The 22,257-nt window shown below is 45.2% G+C and overlaps 3 protein-coding genes across 5 annotated transcripts in view; all 3 read right to left on the bottom strand.

Annotated features, from left to right (window-relative positions):
- Nucleotides 1–6,363, bottom strand: part of myo5b (myosin VB) — a 38,004-nt gene extending 31,641 nt beyond the window's left edge. The window contains 1 exon segment of the mRNA XM_062478235.1: nt 5,638–6,363. Within this exon segment, the coding sequence (XP_062334219.1) occupies nt 5,638–5,667 (30 nt within the window). The 5' untranslated portion in view covers nt 5,668–6,363.
- Nucleotides 6,364–6,678: 315 nt separating this feature from the next.
- Nucleotides 6,679–10,952, bottom strand: cfap53 (cilia and flagella associated protein 53). Its single transcript, XM_062478765.1, has 8 exons — nt 10,728–10,952; nt 9,663–9,892; nt 9,394–9,567; nt 8,905–9,208; nt 8,395–8,613; nt 7,677–7,893; nt 7,393–7,495; nt 6,679–7,186 (listed from the first exon to the last, which is right to left on the bottom strand). The coding sequence occupies exons 1-8, from the start codon at nt 10,797–10,799 to the stop codon at nt 6,949–6,951; spliced, it is 1,557 nt and encodes a 518-aa protein (XP_062334749.1). The 5' UTR covers nt 10,800–10,952; the 3' UTR covers nt 6,679–6,948.
- Nucleotides 10,953–11,831: 879 nt separating this feature from the next.
- Nucleotides 11,832–22,194, bottom strand: LOC134034301 (leukemia inhibitory factor receptor-like). Of its 3 annotated transcripts, none has more exons than XM_062478763.1 (18): nt 21,085–22,194; nt 19,661–19,737; nt 19,310–19,476; nt 19,007–19,160; nt 18,299–18,547; nt 17,823–17,952; nt 17,072–17,208; nt 16,655–16,800; nt 16,183–16,336; nt 15,994–16,055; nt 15,524–15,758; nt 15,132–15,305; nt 14,797–14,898; nt 14,454–14,612; nt 14,200–14,328; nt 13,993–14,083; nt 13,821–13,887; nt 11,832–13,731 (listed from the first exon to the last, which is right to left on the bottom strand). In XM_062478763.1, the coding sequence occupies exons 2-18, from the start codon at nt 19,722–19,724 to the stop codon at nt 13,321–13,323; spliced, it is 2,631 nt and encodes an 876-aa protein (XP_062334747.1). In that variant the 5' UTR covers nt 19,725–19,737; nt 21,085–22,194; the 3' UTR covers nt 11,832–13,320. The 3 variants fall into 3 exon arrangements, with proteins under 3 accessions (XP_062334747.1, XP_062334746.1, XP_062334748.1); XM_062478762.1 differs by lacking the exon at nt 21,085–22,194 and adding an exon at nt 20,257–20,416; XM_062478764.1 differs by lacking the exon at nt 21,085–22,194 and adding an exon at nt 20,257–20,320 and having other exon boundaries at nt 19,661–19,732.
- Nucleotides 22,195–22,257: the final 63 nt, after the last annotated feature.

Raw genomic sequence — 22,257 nt, 5'->3', positions numbered from 1 at the left:
ACTGACTGTCTCTCACATAACATGATATGCACATTTATATTTTGTCAGTGTGTGTGTATACTGTTTTAGAGTATATACTGTGAATGAGTGTGTGTGTAGCTTCTTTCATAATAAAGGTCCTTCTATGCTTGTCGTTATTTATAATGACGTGCTAATTAGTGACCTGGGCTTGCTAGTCATTCAGAAATCGCTTTGTTGTTAAAATGACAACTAGTTCCTGGTGAACCCAGCACAATGGCAACATGAGACAGCAGTGACATGGGTGTACACACTGTACAGCATGCATAACGGAGAGAGGGAGGGAGGGAGGGAGGGAGGGAGGGAGGGAGGGAGGGAGGGAGGGAGGGAGGGAGAGAGAGAGGGAGGGAGGGAGGGAGAGAGGGAGGGAGGGAGGGAGGGAGGGAGGGAGGGAGGGAGGGAGAGAGGGAGGGAGGGTGGGAGGGAGGGAGGGAGGGAGGGAGAGAGGGAGGGAGGGAGGGAGGGAGGGAGGGAGGGAGGGAGGGAGGGAGGGAGGGAGGGAGGGAGGGAGGGAGGGAGGGAGGGAGAGAGGGAGGGAGGGTGGGAGGGAGAAGCTGCACAACCGGTTTACCAGGACCATTCTGATGAAGTCACGCTGTTGTGTAACATTAAATTTAGTCATTTAGCAGACGCTCTTATCCAGAGCGACTTACAGTAAGTACAGGGACATTCCCCCCGAGGCAAGTAGGGTGAAGTGCCTTGCCCAAGGACACAACGTCATTGCACAGCTGGGAATTGAACCGGTAACCTTCATATTACTAGCCCGACTCCCTAACCGCTTAGCCATCTGACGTAACATGAAGACGGGACACCAAATCCCAGAGTGTAAATAATAAATCCCAGAGTGATTGATTTTGGAATGAATGACTACGGCCTTTCAGCAGGGTTTTGGCTATTCAACTTAAAGGCAATACTTTTAGGAAATGATTCATAGGTTCTGACTGAACGGTAGCATGAATATGTTGTCTACTTTGAATCTAGGTTATTTGGTTGTTAAACAAATCTGAATCGAAACGCAGGAGGGGGAAGAGAGAGCAGGGTGATCTGGTGTAACTGTAGACCACTCTCAGGTATCAGTTTCGAAAACTTTTTTTTACAGGAAGGAGAAAAAGACACAAAGTGAGGCATGGAAACCCTGGATGGATCTACAGGTGCCTGGCCCTCCACTGCTCATTTTAAGGCTCCGCCCAGAAATGTGTCAGCACAAAGACAACAGCCCCAGGTGAGGGCAGGGTGTGTGTGCTTGCACGCTACTTATCTCTCTCTCTTCAGGAACTTTGACCTGTGAGAGAGAGAGAGAGGACTGAGCTTCTTTTGGGAGTCAAAAGAGACACACACAGACTGTACACACACCCGACTCACAAAGCTTTTTCCTGTCAGAAAGTAATAGAGACCAGCCTGGGATAGTCATGTACAGTACATAAGCAAGCCTACAAGAGAATTGTTAGCATCTGCTGGGTTCTGCTGGTGAAATGTCACTGCGCTTAAGAGTGGGGGATGAATCAATTCAGTAGTCCCAAAACATTCTTGTGCAACATGGTGTAACTCTTGGTCCACAGAGAGCTACCTGAAACACACTTCCCTCTCCTGTCGGAGTTAGTTCCACATCATGACGGACGTCATCACGTTAGCTGGCGTAATGTTACAGGCCCCGAGAGGAACACACAACCCAGGGGGGTATTTATAATAGCACACACACTGTGTATACACACACACTCACTCACTGTACATACACACACACACACACACACACACACACTCACTGTACACACACACTCACTGTACACACACACACTCTACATACACACAAACACACTCACTCACTCACTGTACATACACACACACACTCACTGTACACACACACACACACTGTACATACACACACACTCACTCACTGTACATACACACGGACACACACACACACACTGTTCACACACCTGGCTCCAAGCTCAACTTCCCTATAGGGAAACCAGATGTTGTCTAGAATGCTCTGTACCTGAACTTTAAATGACCTTCCCCTTAGCGAAGCATGGGCATCGTCAGGGCAACCCACCACCCTCCTGAGAACCAGACACAGAGACAAACCCTCGGCTGGGAGGATTCGCACTACCCTCCAGAGGGACAGGGTAGGGTACAGAAGGATCACTGAGGGATCCTCTGAAGCCAAGCCCCTCACACACACACACACACAAGCGTGCACAAACACACACACAAGCACACACACACACTCACATGTGCAAACCCACACACAAGCACACACACAAGCGTGCACAAACACACACAAGCACACACACACCCTCAAAACAGTGGGGGTAGTGGAGACTCAAGATAATCCTGCTCTACAAGGCCCACGGCCCTGATTAAACACAAAGAAACAGCATCCCATGAGCAGGCCTAACACAGACGGCCATTAGGTCCGTAATGCCACTACACATTCTACCCTTTAACATCCCATTACCATAGATTTGGTGGATTTGGTGAATTGTGACAGTGTGTTTATTTAGTATCTTTAGGAATCAGAGACCGTTCATCCCACAGAGATTTGGGCAAATACAAAGTGTAACTAATATCTACGCAAATGTGTAAAATAGACAACGTCCTTATTGGCTATAATGGTGTTATAATAGGCTACATTAATCCACGAGACAGCTGGTTTGAGGCATTCTGCACAAAACAGATGGACGTGAAGGATTTGTCTCTGCTCTCTGGATTAATAGGATTCATTTTGGGGTCAGCAGGACATGTGAGGGTGAGGAACCAGGACGAGAGGGGCTCAATAATTAACGGTGACACAGCACAATTAACTAGAGAAAAAAAACACTGTCAAGGGAATCTGAAATCAAAGCTACACGGACACAACTAGGCCTAACTGCATGACACAACTGAACTTTGTGTTGGCCCCTGAGACATAACTTCTCATACAAAGATAGGGTGGACGGAGGAATAGATAGCGATAGGGAGGCTGTTGAAACAACAGTCAAAGGGGAAAGAGGTGAAGGAGGATTACGAGAGGAGCAGTAACTGAAGAAGAAGAAAAAAAACACTATAGGGTGTGTCATTGTGATGTCACCAACTGCATATATAACTATGATGTCACAAGGAACTCATTGTAGGCCAATCCAGAGAGCACATTGCAAAGGCATGGAGTGGCATGATTCCAGTCACATATCCTCAACAAAGTTAAGTATTCATGAGACAAAGCTTTTCTGTCCGTTTTTGTCAGTAAACAAACGTGGGAGGAAGTTAGTAAACTGGATAGCTAAGAGAACAATAGTGCACAAAAAGTGGAACCTGACTGCGGGTGTTTCAGTTCAAGTTGAAACTTGAACAATAACTGCTACAAAATATTTAACCAACACCTTCAGAAATCTACTACGCCTAGGTCTACACAAAATAAACCAAAGTGCCCTTATTAACAACATTTTAAAAAGTCAATTATGTCATAAAGCAGAGCGATGTGGGCGTGGACCACAGTCCTGTGCAGAGGATACCACAATGTGTCACTTAATTATGTTTTCAATCTTTGACATTTGGCGAGAACGACTCGGAAAATAATCACTATTAATATTAGTCACCACCATCAGCGGTATCTGCCTCCAGTATCTGTTCAAAACACACAGCCTCCTGTTCTCAGGCGTTTCATTCAATCGTTTTACATTTACATTTAGTCATTTAGCAGACGCTCTTATCCAGAGCGACTTACAGTAAGTACGGGGACATTCCCCCCCGAGGCAAGTAGGGTGAAGTGCCTTGACCAAGGACCCAACGTCATTTCGCACGGCTGGAAATCGAACCGGCAACCTTCTGATTAATAGCCTTCTGATTAATAGAACATAGATTCCCTAACCGTTTAGCCACCTGACCTCCAATCACAATATAAATAAAGGACAGTCAGAGACTCGCGAGATGGTTAAGGGCATAAAGAGAAAGGAGACCTCAAAGGACGATGCTTGTGTGTGTTTGTGGTTGTGTATTCCTGTTCAACTGTGGAGTGTCTACAACCAACCGGAGTTGCATAATGTGCAACTGCATAAAATATGCCATGCCGCCTTCAGAAATAGAATATTCACAATCCATGATTACCACGTCTCGTATTCCCTCTTCAGCATATTTGAAACCCCAAATCAATGAAACATTAAACACTTAAATTTCACGAACGATTAAGCCTCGCTAATTCAAAAACTGCCTCCCAAACCATGCAATTAAAATCAACCCCGCTCAACGCTGCGTGGGTTATGTAAAATATTTTACACAGCAGACTTAAAATCTAAAAACTACATACAGCCTAAATTAGTTGAGAAATTAAATCATTAAAGTTTTATTTCCCTGCTATTGATCAATGGGTTTTATTGTCAAACTTGTTCGCACACCTGTCCAAGACAGACAGTGCAATGACGTATAACTACTGATGTGATGGCGCTCGAGACGCATTTTGTAGACCGGAGACTACTCTGGTCCCAGAACACCTGCTCCAAAAAAATACGAGTAGCCTAGTCCATATATTTACTTGGTAAACAAAACACCAAAACAGAAATCATGAAATCAATTGAAGAATAGATTATCGGATATCTAGCGGTATAGAAATTAGCTGCTTACCTTTGTGAATAACTCGTTTACGGACATTGTCCAACCCTTGCACTATCCGTATCACCACGGGAAGCGTTCGGTTACCAGAGTTTATATTACATCATTGGCGTCAATACCATAAACTTTTTTTCCGATGACATGAGAACTAAATAAGTTATACTAATGTTGCAGATATTCCCAAATATAGTCGTCCACCTTCGTTGAATAAGTATCTTCGTTGGAAAAGGCTACGTCCCAATCCTTTCCTGGTCGTAGCGCAGGTGTATTTTTCCCTTTGGCTAAATTAGTTGTCGATTTAGTTTGTCTTAAAAAATAAAAACACTTAAGTTAGCTCACTTCCAACACGTATCCAAAATGCCAAGAGTGCCGGTAAGAACTGCTAAAAACCTACCCTCTGAAGCCAAAATATGTATAGCCCTGTTAAACTAGAGTGTATTTTCTGAGGGAACTACAGCTCCTCTGTATTTCCTGGCCGCGGTGCTGTATCCATGGACTCTGGCTGTATTGATTTGCAGTCGCGTTCCAGACAATGCCCTTCACGAGACGCCCCCCGTCCGGTTTAGCAGAGCACTACAATCAAAGTTTGTCTGGGTCGCTAATTTGATGTTACAGAATTTGTATATATTGATTATTTTTTCCATTTCGATTGTCGAATAGGCAAGCCAATTGTACAAACCGCATTTGCTTGAAAGTATGTTTAATGTCAATACAATAGTGTTGAAATGTGGTTAAAGAAATTATTGACTTTAATCTGAGAAAACAGAAAATGTTATTTAAATAATTGTGTCATTGGTGACAGGACATGCAGACACGGAAGCATGTTGTTTGAACATTAACCTATCCACGTTTAGTTGACCATCTTAGTTATAGCAAGATCATCATTTATTAATTTAAGATACTTTAAGATACCTAACAAGAATACGAAAACATTATCCTTCATGGTGTTGATATACCAAATAAGTCTGTGAGGAGAAGCTATCAGCGGAATCACAAAATAAAGCCAGTTGATCAAAGATTTTGAAGAGAGATTACCTTGCAATACAGCTCATAATCAGTCACCATTCTCTTTGGGGGTTTGAAAGTAGTTCCTACAGAATAGGTTGCGTTCTTCTCAAAAGGTAGTCTTTACTCCATGTTCCACAACATAATGTTCTCAAGCCATTCTTGTCTGTAATTTGGAGTCGTGGAAAAGTTGATCTTGGGCAATATTTCCAACCTGTCTAAGCAGAAGACAACAGTATTCTTACATGATGTAAATGCTCCACTCCCAAACCACTCCCTCTGCAGGTATGGGGTGTTGACTGCGTGTCCCTGACAAGCCGTTACTGAATTTGGCATGTAGGCACAGACAAAAGATCACACAAACTATTATAATCATTAAAAGGAGACTACATCACGCCTGGATGGTGCAGGTTCAAAGGTTAAAACCTGAGGATAATGGCAGAGGGATCTAATAGGTTCCAAGTATGTCTCAGTAAAACCTCACACACATGAATTCCACTGGTAGGGAGCGATGGTTTAAAAATAGCATTTAGTCCAAAGTTGATAACTGTACACAGGTATGACTCAGTACTTGTGCAACATTTTCCAACGCAATCCTTGCGGAGAGAAGTGTGAGTCCATGCCTCATGGTCCAGTCAGACGTCGGCGTGTTTCCCCCGGTGATCCCTGTGTTTTGGCTAACACCACAGGTTGCTTCGGGAGATAAGACGGAGGTGATTAACGCGAGTCAACAATCGCTGGGTGTTTCTTTATCATGCCAGTTTTAATTCCCTCTCGTTAAGTCAGGCTGATCGCTGGAGATTGATGTCTGAGTGACCACGAATAAGCCTTTTAATGTGAAAGAAAAAACTAAATGGAAACCATGGCACATTAATCATTTGAGTTTGGCGCTAAAGTATCCTAATGTCATTCCGTAGTGGCACCAGTGTGTTTTCAAGGTAATCCTCTTCAAACAACCGAAATGTAATGCTTTTGGAACACTGTGCTTTTTGACACAACTTTTTGGTCAAGACTTAAGACTCCAAAGACACAATGTGCAACAATGTTAGTTTAGCCTTACCAGAGTCAGTTTGAAGTCACAACAGCAGCAAACCCAAACACAAGCCTACGAGACTAAACAACACAGTTAGAAAACAACTTCTTCAAACTCGGCATTCAGTGTAAACATATTTATTACCATTCAATTTGGACAGGTTACCTTTCGATCTGTGTAGACGGGGTTGAAGCTAAGCACAGGCCAGATCATCATGTGTATGTAAGGGGGTTCTTAGGGAGGGGGGGTGATCCCTGTCACATTCCACCTGCTTTGGCTTCAGACTAGCTAGATCCTTCCAGATCCTTCTAGATCCTTCCAGATCTGGAGGTGGAGCTCTGGGTTCTTCTGAAGGGGTGCACAGGCCTGCTGAGTGAGGTGGGCCCGGAGAGGATGTCCTGTATCTTGTTGTTGTAGTGCTCCTGGTCGACCAGGCCTCGCTGGTACTCCCTCTCCGCCTCAGCCTCCTCCTTGTCCCGCAGCTGCTGCTGGTGCATCATCTGGGCCAGCAGGTCGGCCTGGTGGTCCTGGGACTCCTGCTTCAGGCTGCAGCGAGGGGACAGGTGTGTACAGGGAGGAGTTTAGATGATCCTCTTGATGTGTATGACTCTAGGAGTGTGTGTGTGCGTGTTGGAAAGAGAGAGTGAAAGAGAGAGAGAGAGAGAGAGAGAGAGAGAGGGATAAAGAAAGAGAGAGAGAGAGAGAGAGAGAGAGAGAGAGAGAGAGAGAGAGATCTGTGAGGATGTCTATACCGTTGTTTCTGCTCTTTATCTAACATTTTGTCCTCCTCAATGGATTTGTTCAGCTCGTTTCTCTCCTGGGCCAGCTGAGCCTGTTTCTGCATGTTCAGATCCACTACGGAGCACACACACACACACACACACACACACACACACACACACACACACACAAATAAAACAACATTACACATTCTTACAGTTCATGAGGCCTATTTCTATCACAAACTACAAATCAACAAATAAGATTTGTTGCTTTCTTTTTCTCTTGCTTCCTAAGACCTGGGTCCTTCTCTTACGCTTCTCCTGTATCTGCAGGCGGCGAGTCTCCATCACATCCTTCATCAGCCTGTCCCTGGCCTCCCTCACCAGGCGGCTTTGCTCCGCCCTGCGAGCCAGTGTCTGCTTCAGGTCCGCCTCGATCACCTGCTCGATCTGCGCCTCCTGTGTCTTCTGCTCGTTCAGCTGGTCGGCCAGGTACTGCCGGTACCGGCTCTGCTCCTCTCTCAGCTCAAGCTGCGAAAGAGACACAGAGCCAATCAAATCAAATCAAAATGTATTTGTATAGCCCTTTTTACAAGCAATGTCACAGAGGGCTTCACATACGCCCATAGAACTGCCCCTCAACCAACCTAAACCCTCAAGGAAGACAAAGAAAAACTCCCAGAAAAACTCACTAGAGGAGAAAAAATTGAAGAAACCTTGGGAGGAGCAATTCAGTGAGGGATCCCCTCCAATACATGTACTCCCAACTGTGTATGGTGTGAAGTATCAACATAGGTGTGTAAATGCTATGCGTGTTGCTGTTGGGATGGGTGTAGCTCAGTGGGTAGAGCTTTTGACTGCAGGTCAATAAGATGGCCGGTTCAAATTTTCCCCCCATGCTCGAGAGCTTTGGATAAAAGCGCCCACTGAACGAATCCATCATTGGCGTTTTGCCGTCATCACGAAAACATTCTCATTCTCCTGTGCAAAACGTTCATACTCGCAAACCTGGAGCCTCTCTCTCTCTCCTACCTTCCTCATGACATCCCCCTGTTTCTCATCCCTGGCTTCTGCCAGCAGCTGCTCCAGGATGCTCATGTCCAGGGCCAGCTCATCCTGCTGTTCCCTGGCCAGGCGCTTCATCTTCAGCCGCAGGGAGTGGTCCAGCAGCCGGCGACGGCTCTCCTGACCCTGGAGCTTCTGGCTGCGCTCTCGCTGCTCCTCCAGACGCAGCACCTCTCTCTGCTCCAGCTGATGAACGGGGAGAGAGGGGGGAGAGGGGGCGGAGAGGGGGGCGGAGGGAGGGGGGAGAGAGAGAGAGAGAGGGGGGGGGAGGGAGGGAGGGAGAGCGTAAAATTAGAAGTTGAGGGAGAAGAAGAGAGAGATAGAGAGAGAGAGAGAGAGAGAGAGAGAGAGAGAGAGAGAGAGAGAGAGAGAGAGAGAGAGAGAGAGAGAGAGGGAGGGAGGGAGAGAGGGGGAAATAACTTGGAATAACCATCGAACGACAACTCGTCGACACCTTCAATCAGAGATCGTCCGTACCAGCAGCTGGGCCTCCTCCTCCTTCAGCTGCCTGGCCTGCCCCCTCTGCTGCTCCACGGCCTCCATCTGCACCCGCAGGTACTCCACCTGCTGGAGGTTCATCCTCCGCTGCTTCTCCGCATCCCGGCTCTCCCGTTCCTCCTTGGCGAGGCGGTCGCCCTCCCACAGCTCGGCAAAGAGCCTCTCCTCCTCCTCCTGCTGCCTCCAGGCCTCCTCCCGCATCGTCAGCTGAGCGGCCCGCTCGGCGCACACCTCGTCCTGGATCCGCTTACTCTGGACACTCCGAAGCTCCTCGCTCCGATCTCTGAAAAGGAGAAAACCTACGTTTTGGACTCCTATCGAGGGGTAGGGGAGGGAAAGCCACAGCTGGCGAAAACTTTGTTTAGGACTACCGGGGGTTCCTACGACGATGGTTTCTTAAACATAGATTTCTGAGGCGACGTGAAAGCAATGGAAGGGGAACCAACCAACCGGTTGGTTGGTATTCACCTGAACTGCTGCTCTAGCTTCTGAGCCACCACCAGCTGCCGGTCGCTCTCCCTCCTCTCCCTCAGCAGCTTGGCTCTCTCTCGCATCTTGGCTTGCCTCTCCGGCATTGTCTCCGTCCTGGTCTCCATCTCCTTCAGCAGAGCCTCCTCCTCCGCCTCCAGTAAAGCCTGCAGCCTGTGGGAGACCAGGGGACAACGGAGGAGCTGGAGAGGGCGATTATGAACAAATACACAGGGCCTCCGTAAACACACCGCCTCCAGAGTTCTTACTTCTCCCGCCTCTCGTCGACGTCCAGCTGGTAGCGCTCCATAGCGTTGTCGACGCGCCGCTTGATTGTTCCTAAAACGATGCGCTGGTCCGTGTTTTTCTCCCAGTGGGTCTTTAGGTCGCAGGTCTTCTGATACTTGGTGAACTCAAGTGACTTGTCCCTGGCTGCCTCCTGCCTCCGTCTCTCCAGGATGAGGTGGTCTGGGGGCCGCGATGAGGGGGCTCTGGCCCTCTGGAAAATATGATACGCACTATTAGGTGGTCAGATGGCGGAGCGGTTAGGGAATCGGGCTACCAATCGGTAGCCAGGTTGCCTGTTCGATTCCCGGCCGTGAAAAATGACGTTGTGTCCTTGGGCAAGGCACTTCACCCTACTTGCCTCGGGGAATGTCCCTGTATTTACTGTAAGTCGCTCTGGATAAGAGCGTCTGCTAAATGACTAAATGTAAATTTGGGTGTTGCTTTGGGATAAAAGTGTCAGCTAAATGATGAGGGTAATTTCTTTAATTTTTTCCACAATCACGATCTGTGCAAAATACAGTACTAGTAGTCTGGTAGTTAGAGAATTAAAACAAAATACACAACAGCTAGGAAACAAGGTAGCTAGACTAATGACGTGCAAACTAAAATCAAGTCTCACCGTATGTTTAAAGGCATTGATTGTAATCTTAACCCTCGTGCTGCCTTCGGGTCACATGACCCAAAGGTTCATAACGAACCATCGTTGTGTTTACCCAATTTTACCCAATACAAAAACAAATAAAAATAATTTTCTTTTAACCTTCGCAATGTGGGGGGTCTGAGACAGCCCAACGGTTAAAAGAAAATGCTTCACTTTGTTTTTGTATGCGGTAAAGTTGTTGCAATACGACGGTGGGTCACAATGACTGATGGGTCAGAACGACCCGAAGATAACACAAGGGTTAAAGGGGTTCCGTTTCAATCACTGACTGATTTTCAAGAAATTGTAACTCGCCAATGCAAGCTACTGTCAGTAGCCTACAACCTACTACTAGAGCTAGCTCTAACTGTAGCTACCAAAGCAATGGTGTTCGTCTAAAACTTACCACAGCTACTGAATGCGGAGTTGGCCCCGTGAATTCTCGACATCGTGGCTTATTTCTCTGACTGATCAACATTTTGTTTTTTCAAAATGTGAACTTTTCGTCTATGACAAGCTGTTTTCCGACTGTACATTAGCTACATTAGTATTAAAAGATTAAAGATTCACATGGACGAGCTATTCAGTTTGCCGCTGTGTTTACGGAACTGCCTTCATGTTACCATGACAACACTGAACAGGCGCCGCAGACTCCAAACCGTTCAAGCGCGACCTCTGCTGGAGACTAGCTACAAAAAGACACTTGCAGGTGAGGCTAACATGTTGACAAACTGCTACTGTACTTTGAACGTTACTCATTTTCAAACTCAAGATTATTTTTTTCACGAATGGACCATACAGTAAAAGACTAAAATCCAAAATATACATTTATTCATGAGAAAAAAAAAAGGAAAAAAAAATGCTGGTTAAATTAATGATTTGTAAAGTGAATAAACTTCATCAGGATGTGTAGAGAAGTGGAGGAATCCAGTATAAAAGTAGCAGGCATACTGTACATTTCACAAGCCTTCATCTTCCCTCTGTCGGCCTATGTATGTCTGCATTTACATTTACATTTATTCATTTAGCAGACGCTTTTATCCAAAGCGACTTCCAAGAGAGAGCTTTACAAAGTGCATAGGTCACTGATCATAACAACAAGATAGCCACAAAAACATTGCGAGTAGCCAAAACATGAAGCACACATTGTGAACAACCGAAGTAAGTGCCAAAGGGAAGAACCATAAGAGCATGTAGTTAAACAAGTTACAATTAAACAACATGAACCGCTATAAGTGCAAGTGTACCTGTGGAAAAAGCCTCAGTGTCTCTGATGGAGGTGGGGAGTTGATTCCACCACTGGGGGGCCAGACAGGAGAAGAGCTTGTGTTGGGACCGGGCGGTCTTGAGAGGTGTGACCAGGGATGGAAATTAAATTTTTTGTCCACCGGCCACTGTGGCTGGTGGATTTCAAAATCTACCAGCCACTCAATGTTTTTACCAGCCACTTTCTTGTTTTTAACCGACAATGTGTACTGCATGTGAAAATTAATAGGCCTACTACAAGATATACAATACTTAAGCAGTTTATTTAATCTCAGTCTCAATGAAACACTGACACTTTCTCTTTTATACATGCACAAACCACGAACTGATATACATTTCATTAAATGAGTAGGGCAGATTAAACAACAAACTAACATTCCTCCACCCATCCTCCCCAATCCCAGTACAGTTTACTCCTGCTCATCAGAATCAGATTCTGAAGTTTCAGAGGTGCTTTCCTGAGCGTTCTTCTTCCAAGACAGGGCGAACAGAACCCCGACGCGAAGCGGAGGGTTGTAGCTTCGCTCTGAAGGGGCTTATTTTCCCGATAATGACAACGGCGTTCTATACATTATCCCGCTTATTACACGGCTACTTGCCCAAAAAAAACTTAACACAGTGTGTCTTATTACAATTTATATGTTACCATTCGTAGTGTTGATCAGCAGAGAAATAGTTCGCCAAAGACGTTGAACTTCATAGACGTTGAACATTCTTTAGGCTTCAAATCAGCTGACGTCGCTAAGCAACGGAGTACGCTGGAGTTGAAAAGTTACCGGACTACTTGAACGTGAATCCGAGGCAAAAAGGCCACTTCTCTTGACAGCGGTCAGTTATACATAGCAACGGTCTGTTATCGAAAAATAATTGACTGCAGAACGTTGGGAAACCCCATTCAAGTGAATGAGGCATTCTACAGCATTAAGAACAGCCGTGTAATAATTGTATTTACCCGCCACGGTGGCCGGTAGGTGAAACGAGTTTACCCGCCACAACACAAAATCATTTGGCTGGTGGCAGGTGCTAATTTCCATCCCTGGGTGGGACCACCAGGCGGTTGTCTGAAGAAGACCGTAGGTGACGGGTGCAGTCCCGTTCACTGCTCGGAAGGTCAGTACCAGGGTCTTGAATCTGATACGGGCCATGATAGGTAGCCAGTGGAGAGAGATGAGGAGCGGTGTAACATGGGAGCGTCTGGGTAGATTGTAGACCAGGCGGGCCGCTGCGTTCTGAATCCTCCGAAGAGGGCGGGTTGCACATGCTGGGAGACCAGCGAGCAGCGAGTTGCAATAGTCCAACTTGGAGAGGACAAGTGCTTGGACTAGCAGCTGGGTGGAGTGCTCAGACAGGTATCTCCTGATCTTCCGGATGTTGTAGAGGGTGAATCTACACGACCGGGAGACTGCAGCAATGTGGGCCGTGAGGGAGAGCTCTTCGTCCATGGTAACCCCAAGGTTCCTGGCAGAGGATGAAGGGGTCACCGTCGCAGATCCCAGGGTGATTGAGAGATCGTGGGAGATGGAGGGTTTAGCCGGGATGATGAGAAGTTCGAGATCAGCTCCTGCATGTGTCACTGTTCATTTTATAAAGAAAAATCCTTGTGGACACACAGCAAATGCCTGCTGATCAGGTTAAGTAGGCAACTCCACTGTGTCGAGCTGCTGGCAAAGACGCTTTCCGGTGAGTCCGTCTCTGAGGAGCTGATCTCGTTATATCTTGACCCAGTAGCCGCCCTAGTCTCCCCCTGCAGAAACCTCCGGAGGGCTGGGGCTGAGAAGAGGGCCTGTGTGGGGATGGTAATCTTCGACCAGCTCCATCTCTGCCGCAGGAAACACAAGGTGTCCCCTTGCGGAAACCTCCGGAGGGCTGGGGCTGAGGAGAGGGCCTGTGTGGGGATGGTAATCTTCGACCAGCTCCATCTCTGCCGCAGGAAACACAAACGAGTTGTAGGACTGGTTCGCAAAGTCTAGTCCTCGGTATTGAGACTCGGAGGAGGAAGAGGAGACTTTGGCAGTTGTTCTCGGCAGTTGCCTGCTCCTGATGGCTTTCTCCTCCTTCTGGTTGCGGCTAACCTTCACTGGAATGATGTCCAGCTGGGAGCATTGGCAAGGTTCGTCATGGAGCACCTGACCCCCGTATCCCTTCTGGAAAGCAGGGAAAAACGGACGTTATCTGAGTCGGTGGAGCGGGACTCCATGTACACAAAAGGTTAGCGATTTGGATGGGGACCTACCAGTGTCGTGAGCCAGTCTGTCTTTAATGCTGGCTGGGGGATATCGGGGTAGAACTCACGTTTCAGCCTGTTAAACCAAAGAAAGACCATTTGTGAGTAAACCTTTGTGAACGTGGACATTCGATAATATGGGATGTGATGGCAAATATGTTAGAAGGAAATATTTGCTTGCCATCGCCTGTTCCTGTAGCATATGATGGTGGCCAAGGAGAAGAGGAGAAGACCTCCCAGGAATAGCAGCATCACCCAGATTGTCTGGTCAGCTGTTGGGTGTTGATAAACAATTCATGTTGGAAACATAAGCCATGTTATGAACTTTTTCCAAAAACAAAACAGAAAAACAGCAACTGAAGTATATTTGTTTTTACTAAGCCCTTACTCTTCAGGATGACGTTAAACATTTTCCCATTGGTTGTCCCAACTGATGTGAGGGCTTTCAGTGTGAATTTGTACGACTTCCTGTGAAGATCTTTAAGGGAGACCGTCAGGGAGTTTTCTGTAGCGTCGGCTAGACATCAGCGAAAACCAGAAGAAATAGGTCATAAAAAACACCATAGTGTGGATGGGAACATCTCTTTTTGATCAGTATTGACACCAATTCTGTTTGATTGTTGCTATCAACTGGTGTCTTACCTGTGCTGATGTTGATAGTCGTTCCTGTGTCGTCAGAGTAGGTGACAATGTATCTATGAATGAACGCTGTCTGTTGCTCTGGGGGAATGTCGTTCCATGAAACCCTAACATGTGAATCGCTCTGGATGGTGTTCAACCTTGCAACCGTGTCTTTTGGAACTAATCACAGAAAACAGGGAGAGGTGAATGAAACACCACAGAGATGATAGGGGAGGGGAGGGGAGAGATGGTATGGGAGGGGAGATGGGTAGGGTATGGTAGGGGAGAGATGGTATGGTAGGGGAGAGATGGTAGGGGAGGGGAGAGATGGTGGGGTAGGAGTGAGAGAAGAAGGTATTCTTACTGCACTCTTTTACGTATCCCTCTCTCCTATCCAGTAGTTCTTGAGCTTGTGACGTACAGGCGTAGATGGAGATCGTATACCGTACACACCCATTAAGGTTGGCTGAAGTCATCGGTAGAGGTCATAGGGAAAACATCAGGCTACACACTCATCTTTCATTGCAAACTTTCATCAAATTACTTTTGATTGTGGCAATCGGCAAGCAAGGACTACGTACAACCACAATAACCAAATTTCTGCTACCTGCCACAGTGCAATAATAATTACTCAATGCTCCAGATGAGTATTAGTTCATACTGGGTTGAAACGTGGCTGTTATTTTTCCTCAGCCTCACCTGACTGGATTCTGGCCCTCGTCACCCCAGATGGCACCTTCACCCACTCCACGGAGCAGGTGCTGAATGAGGGGCACCAGTCCACTAAGTAGCCAGAGCTAGCACTGAGGCTAGCATTCCAGGTCAGGTCGAAGCCACCGTCACGGCCAAAAACCTTTGTGGTCACCATTCCATCTGCAAAAAACATAACATGGTATGCGGCTTTTATTCGAGTGTCTCGTATTTGTTAAAGAAAACTTTTGTGAAAATTATGTTGTTGTTTTTCCAGCTAGGGTACTGTAGATATCTTTCTACGTACTTAAATCTCAATAAGAAATCTATAAATCTATCAAAATAGATAAGTCCCCCCCCCCCCACACACACACACACACTTCAACCCCCCTGCTCCTCACCTGGGAAGCGACTGGGAAGGGTGACGGACGAGGGAGTGGAGCTGCCGTTCAGGTTTCTGGCTGTCACCGTGACAACGTATTCCTCCTCAGACGCCACAAAAGGGAGAGTATAATAATTCGGACGGGACTTGGACGAGGGATGCACAGTCCTTCTTTCCCTGCTTTGATCCACAGACTTTACCCAGATCACCTCATACTCCAGGATCTGTCCATGGCTCTGATTGGCTAAAAGAGTCTGAACACACCAAGTCAAATTTCATGATTATTCTCGTCTAAAAGAGACATCCTGTTAACATTTTTACATTTAACTGTATTACTTTTCTTTCACACTTTATTTGTGTAGCAGACACTTTTATCCAAGCTGTTCTTAGTTTGGGTTGCCATGGCAGTGCGGCACACTGCAGGAACAAGCATGTGTGTGTTAAAGTACCGTAGCACATGAGCATGAGACGACAGTACACGGGACTCACGTTCCATGCGATTACGGTTTGTTTTTTCTCAGTGTGCATCCACACATCTAAAGGATCAGGAACTGGGGACACAAAAGCATAAACACAATGTTAACATGACGCTCAGCGTTTCTATGTGTATTCCATCTGTACCTTACTTTTCATTAGAAGAATTTGCGATGATTAGAGGAATTTAGGAAAGACACTCACTGTCCCCTTTGGTTTGAAAGGTGCTGTTTACGCTGTTGTCACCCCACTTCCAGAAGTGTTTTACAGTCCCACAGCACACCTTCACTGTGTAGGTGTCTGCAGGTGTCAGACCAGTCAAAACCACAGACCCAAGACCGTGACCAGAATAGTTCCTCTGCAGAAACATAAACATGCGGAAGGCATCAACATCTCATAGATTCCATCTAACAGGGGCAAAGTTTTTTTTTTTTTTTTTTTTTATGTGGGTAGGACATCTTTTTATAACTAAGGATGTGATCTTTTAATATAATTGTCTTAATTAAAAGTGTGGGGGGGGGGGGGTAACAGATTTGCCGTTTTCAAAAGGTGGCTGGGACATGTCCAAGCGAACTATAATGAAACTTACACCCCTGCCATCTACAGTACAAGGGCTTTTAGGCTCAGAAAACCCCATAATGTTCAAATCTTCTCCACAGCGTTTACCCAGACTCACCTTCTCCAGGTGTCCACTTTGTTCCAGCTGAACTTGGCACAGCATGTTCAGGGTCTTGTACTTCTGCGGTTTCCACTGCCAGTCCAGCCTAGCATCCCTGGCATTGACTTCTGATGCCACCACGCTCACCGGAGCCAGCATCCGCACTGGAGCGAGAATCACACCCAGTTCTGACACACCGTGCAACCCCATGAGGGCTCGAACTGGTCCTCCGTTTTGCTCAAGTATGAAGTCATAACATCGTTTTACAGGTTTTAACAACAGGTTTTATATATTTAAAAATACTTAGTCTCAAACTATATATATCGGCTATATGAGTAGATGATAACCAATGATGGTTTATGAGATGCTAAGGCTTAATACGTCATAAATGCATTATGAATGCCTTGTCACCACTTGGTGTAAAGCAGTCTGTACCTCTTCTCATCAAGTCTGCTGTTTCCTTTATCTTGACAATACCAAGTGGATTCTGGGCTTCCAACGTCCACGTCATTTCCCCTTGGCCCACGTCAACAGTTTGGTGGCAATTTGATGTCGTTTTGTCTGGACACGAGCTGAAAAGCCCACAGAGAGAGAGAGAACAGTCTGTATTTACCAGACACACTACAAAAAGAACCACATCCAGGCACAGTGCAAAAAAAACCACATCCAGGCACAGTACAAAAAGAACCACATCCAGGCACAGTACAAAAAAACCCACATCCAGGCACAGTACAAAAAGAACCACATCCAGGCACAGTACAAAAAGAACCACATCCAGGCACAGTACAAAAAAAAACACATCCAGGCACAGTACAAAAAGAACCACATCCAGGCACAGTGCAAAAAGAACCACATCCAGGCACAGTACAAAAAGAACCACATCCAGGCACAGTGCAAAAATAACCACATCCAGGCACAGTGCAAAAAAACACACATCCAGGCACAGTACAAAAAGAACCACATCCAGGCACAGTACAAAAAGAACCACATCCAGGCACAGTGCAAAAAGAACCACATCCAGGCACAGTGCAAAAAGAACCACATCCAGGCACAGTGCAAAAAGAACCACATCCAGGCACAGTGCAAAAAGAACCACATCCAGGCACAGTGCAAAAAAACACATCCAGGCACAGTACAAAAAGAACCGCATCCAGGCACAGTGCAACGATGATATTCAAGGCTGTACCATCCGTTTAGCTTATAATACGTGGTACTCCCAGGTTTGATCAATTGAGTGTCTCTTCCGATTTTCCAGTGACACTCCACACGCTCCAGGTCGCGAGTTTCACACTTCAGATGGCTGTCATCCGGGGGGTCTGGAGAAGGAACGTAGCTTTAGAAATTGGGGATCTCAAATTCCAAGTTTCAGGTTTATTTGCCATTTATAACAAGTAGGCTACTTGTAGCCTGCATTGTAATTATTGGTTCTGCTCCTATCAACAGTAGCCTTGTAGTCTATAAACAAATATCCTAATCCAACAACAACAAAAATTGTTTTTAGTTTTTATTTTTTTTGTTGGATTAGAAATAATTGGACAACACATCGTAAGATAACAGCCTACTGCCGTTGACTGAAAAGAACATTTAGTATCAGAATATTACTCCCCCCCCCCCCCCCCCCCCCCCATTGGTGGACAAACGGTATAGGAGGTTTGTACTCACACCCGGCGTAAACGCAAGTACCATGCTTTCGCATTTTGCAGAAGGCTGAAATTGTGCAACGAGGCAGAGGTTCCTGGATGTGAACAGTGATTGTGTAGCTGTGGTTACCGATCCGTGTGACCACGCGTGTACCGTTAAAGTTCATGACCGGCTCCTCCTCCGTGGTCACGCAGCATAACGTTAAATTGTGGCCGACCTTGACGAAAGTGTCCTGAGGGACCATCGCAGGTTCGCTCGACACAGTTTTCCCTGCAGGAGGGTATGATTGCTTGTGAGTTCCCCAATATTGTTCAGCAAAACATTAGCAAAATACATTCTGAAAAATGTTTCCTCCTCTTTCCTGATATATCTGATGATTGTGGTGTGTAGCCTAGTTAAAGGTAAACTGTGTGAACAGGAGCCGACACGGATGTGCACAATATCTGTTCAGTAAGCTAGCAGGTGACTTTCTCGCATCATATCATTGCATCATCTGTAACTAAAATTCGTTTTACAGTAGTGTCAAAGTTTTACAGTAGTGTCAAAGTTTTACAGTAGTGTCAAAGTTTTACAGTAGTGTCAAAGTTTTACAGTAGTGTCAAAGTTTTGGGGTTCAACATGCTGAGGGTATGGGGTGTAATATTAACAGCATGAAGCCCCTACGAGTTTCATTTTCTCTCATGGGGGTCTTCAACTCTATTTGACAACTGACCTATCAGAATCACCTACCAGGATTGATCTGAAGGGGGCTCCACTGACTAGTTTTGTTTAGGTGTCGGGACCGGAGTCTGACTGCGTGAGTGGTACACTCGAAAGGCAACGGAGACCTCCAGCTCCACCGCTGTTGAGTTCCAGTCTGGTCAGATCTCACTTCGATAGCCTCCTTTGGGACAAAACAATAGGCTAGGCTATGTGGCGCGTTTGCAACAGGGGTACTTTGCCATGGTAAGTTGTTCCCCTCACTTTTATTATGAAAATTATATTTAAATGCCGCATACAGTTATTTCAAAAGCACGTTTTCAAAATACTTACACTGTGCAGCTTCTTCAGGTCGTCTGTATATAGAACCTCCACGTCATAGATGAGTCCCTCATTTGTACCAGAAGACGCGGCAGAATCCCACGTTGTGAATATTGTCCAAGATTTAACGTCAAAACTCACGTTAACATTCTCCGGTCCACAAAGAGGCGCAGCAATGTCTGCATTGACGACACATCAGAATGAATTAATATTTCTCAAGAATTTGCAAGAATTTCAAATGTAATTCTTAAGAATTACATTTGAAACAACTTGACAGGACATAATATGCCGGCTATATTAACAGTTAAAGTTAGGCTAATTAACAATTAATGTATATAATATTCACGTAAAATAGCTACACACCATCTGGACATGTTACTTGGGAGCTTACAGTGAAGAGTGAAGACCACAGCAGCCAACTCAACATTGTCACTGCTGCGCTGTGGAGAGGATATGGAGTAGCCTATGTTTAATAGGCTACAGCTCAAATTAGGTTCTCTTTGTGAAATAACAATTGGCAACATCTGAATCCACAAATGAGATATCAGGCATAAAAATACTGAAATGTAGCGGATTCCAGATAACTAGCCTACATGAAGGTGTTTTCAAAAGCACCAACGGATGTTCATGTTCTTAAGGGAGCCGAAACAATTCTCGAACCCAAGCAGCACGAACCGAGGAGCGGAGAAAACGGAGACGTAACTCAAGATTTTGAATGGATTTTCTGGCGAATAAACCTATAAAAACAAAATATAAATTGGCGCTAAATGACGTGGACCGAATATTAACTTAATATTTAGTCTATCAATAACTTTTATTTTGATACAGCACATAGTTTTTCGAGCACCCATTAAGTTATCTTTGTTAATCCGCTTCCCGATTGGAATCAAGCGTAAGAATCACACACACAAAATGCTTCAAATCCACACGTAACAGTCCGATTATAGAATGAAACTTACTTATTTCGTTTAGTAGGATAACTGACCATCCAGCCACCAAGATTTAGTCCTATAGCCTACTTATTTCAGCGCTCACGCCCCAAGGCAGCGCACAAATTCATATGAATACTGATTAGCCTACTCTGAACTGGGAACTTCCGCAAATAGCCTTCCCATATGGAAGCCTCCTCCACATAAACCATAGGCTACTATTAACCTCCCCAAAGCTTTGTGGGAAATTATTTCTTCGGTGGGATTCTGTAAAGGTCACATTCAGTTTGGGACAGGCATCCACACATCCAACCAGAATCGCTACGTACTGACTAAGCATTTGCAGGAAATGAGAATAAAAACAAGTATGGCAAGCATACGTGACTTACTATGAATTGCGAATTGAAAGCCTAACCATGGAGGACTTCACGTGTACTAATTTGTAATGCATTCCTTTGAATTATTTATTTTGGCTTATCGGACCATGAAAAATAAACAAACAAAAACATTCAGGATGGATACCTTACAAGGAATAACGCGAATTGAGCCAAATAAAAAAAAAACACATACTGAACTTAAAAATTGTCCCTTGAGGAGGGTTATAAATAACCCCTATTTTAAGAGTCGTTCCAAGTCCTCAGTGATGGACACAAATGTTTACACAGTATTTAGAGAAGCTCGTCAAACTGTAAGTCCACTTAACACAGAATAAGAAGGAGCTTGAGTGTTTAAAACACTCGAAAGTACACAAAAGTTAAAATCATGTCCTGACACCCAAAAACATTTGACAATAATGACCGCTAGAAAAGTCAGTTTGTCTTTTGGTCCCAAATAATTTATCTCCCTGTCCTTACTCACCTCAACCGTCAGTCGTGTTAATATAATAGAACGAGTTTAAATAAAAAAAACCCGCAATCATTCAATTTAACCGCGAGCTGAGGGAATGAAGCCTTCTACACTTGAAATTATCTATAACAAAGATGCGTTTTCTGCCGTGATAGTGAGATCAAGCGGCTTACAGTTTAATAATTTAGCATAAAGCCAAATTATTACAGCTGCCGAACAACACAAAGTCGCATCTTCAGTAGGATAATTCAATTGTTTTATATTTTCAACCTATTAACGAACATTTGTGAATGTCAAATATCTAAAACATCAACCCATTAAATTGTGGGTTGATTCTAGTGTTGGTTTTTATAAAGAACGTTTAGAGGTATCTAATGGCAGAAAACTAGTCTAATGATTAAAGGATGCTAAGCAAAAACCAATATCCTGAACACAGTAGATTTTTCTGTCCATTCCGGCTTTTAGGTTTTCCTGGTTCTGTCGGTTTATTCTAGGTTTTGAATGGCGAAGTTCATTGAAACATACAACAAATAGTGCAGTGAAAACCCATTCTCAGACATGAGAGGTACTTCATAACTCTTGTGCTGAAAAACCCCAAACTAAAAATGTATGTTGAACATTTGGTAGATTTCTTACTGACGTATCTCAATTATTATTCATAATTATATAATAATATTATTAATGCAAAAAAAACAACAACAACTACAGCAAAAAATTAAATAAAAATAATAATAGACTCCAGTCTGTAGAGTATCCTGGGGGAAAGCTCTTCCTTCACAGAATCCATCAACAGTGACAACCAACTGCCTCAACATGTCCGAATAGTTGGTTTCATTATTCCGCATTCCAATTCAACACAGTCCCTTCTTTGCTCTGCGATCAGGTGCGAAGATCAGACAGAAGGGCATTCCCAAAGTCAGTCTCCTCCCCCTCTATGTGCAAGGATGGAGTGAGGAGAGGGGGCGAGGGGGCTTAGAGTGGAGACGTCACGATTAGGAGGAGTCGTAGTGCGTTCGAGTCCTCTTTAGTGTTTCAAGTCCTCTTCAGAGTCAAAGCACCCCACTTTGGGTGAAGCATGCTTGGTTGTTCTACAACGGTGAAGAGATGCAGTCGTGTAATACTGGGGGGGGGGGAGAAAACGCTAGTGGAGGTCTGGGCATGGATCCCGGGGGGGCCGGGGGGTGG

The sequence above is a fragment of the Osmerus eperlanus genome, chromosome 14 (assembly GCF_963692335.1).
Source record: "Osmerus eperlanus chromosome 14, fOsmEpe2.1, whole genome shotgun sequence".
In the NCBI taxonomy this organism is placed as follows: domain Eukaryota; kingdom Metazoa; phylum Chordata; class Actinopteri; order Osmeriformes; family Osmeridae; genus Osmerus; species Osmerus eperlanus.
This window is presented reverse-complemented; position numbering and strand designations above follow the sequence as displayed.

Excerpts from the sequence above, each read along its gene's own strand:
- cfap53 (XM_062478765.1), bottom strand. The coding sequence starts at position 10,799 with ATGTTGATCAGTCAGAGAAATAAGCCACGATGTCGAGAATTCACGGGG. Across the intron at positions 9,568-9,662 it reads GTCGACGAGAGGCGGGAGAA|GCTGCAGGCTTTACTGGAGG; the intron begins GTAAGAACTCTG and ends GGTCTCCCACAG. Across the intron at positions 7,187-7,392 it reads GATAAAGAGCAGAAACAACG|CCTGAAGCAGGAGTCCCAGG; the intron begins GTATAGACATCC and ends CCCTCGCTGCAG.
- LOC134034301 (XM_062478762.1), bottom strand. The coding sequence starts at position 20,285 with ATGGTCAGTTATCCTACTAAACGAAATAA. Across the intron at positions 14,613-14,796 it reads GGGATACGTAAAAGAGTGCA|TTCCAAAAGACACGGTTGCA; the intron begins GTAAGAATACCT and ends TTCTGTGATTAG. Across the intron at positions 13,732-13,820 it reads CAGACTGGCTCACGACACTG|AAGGGATACGGGGGTCAGGT; the intron begins GTAGGTCCCCAT and ends CCTGCTTTCCAG.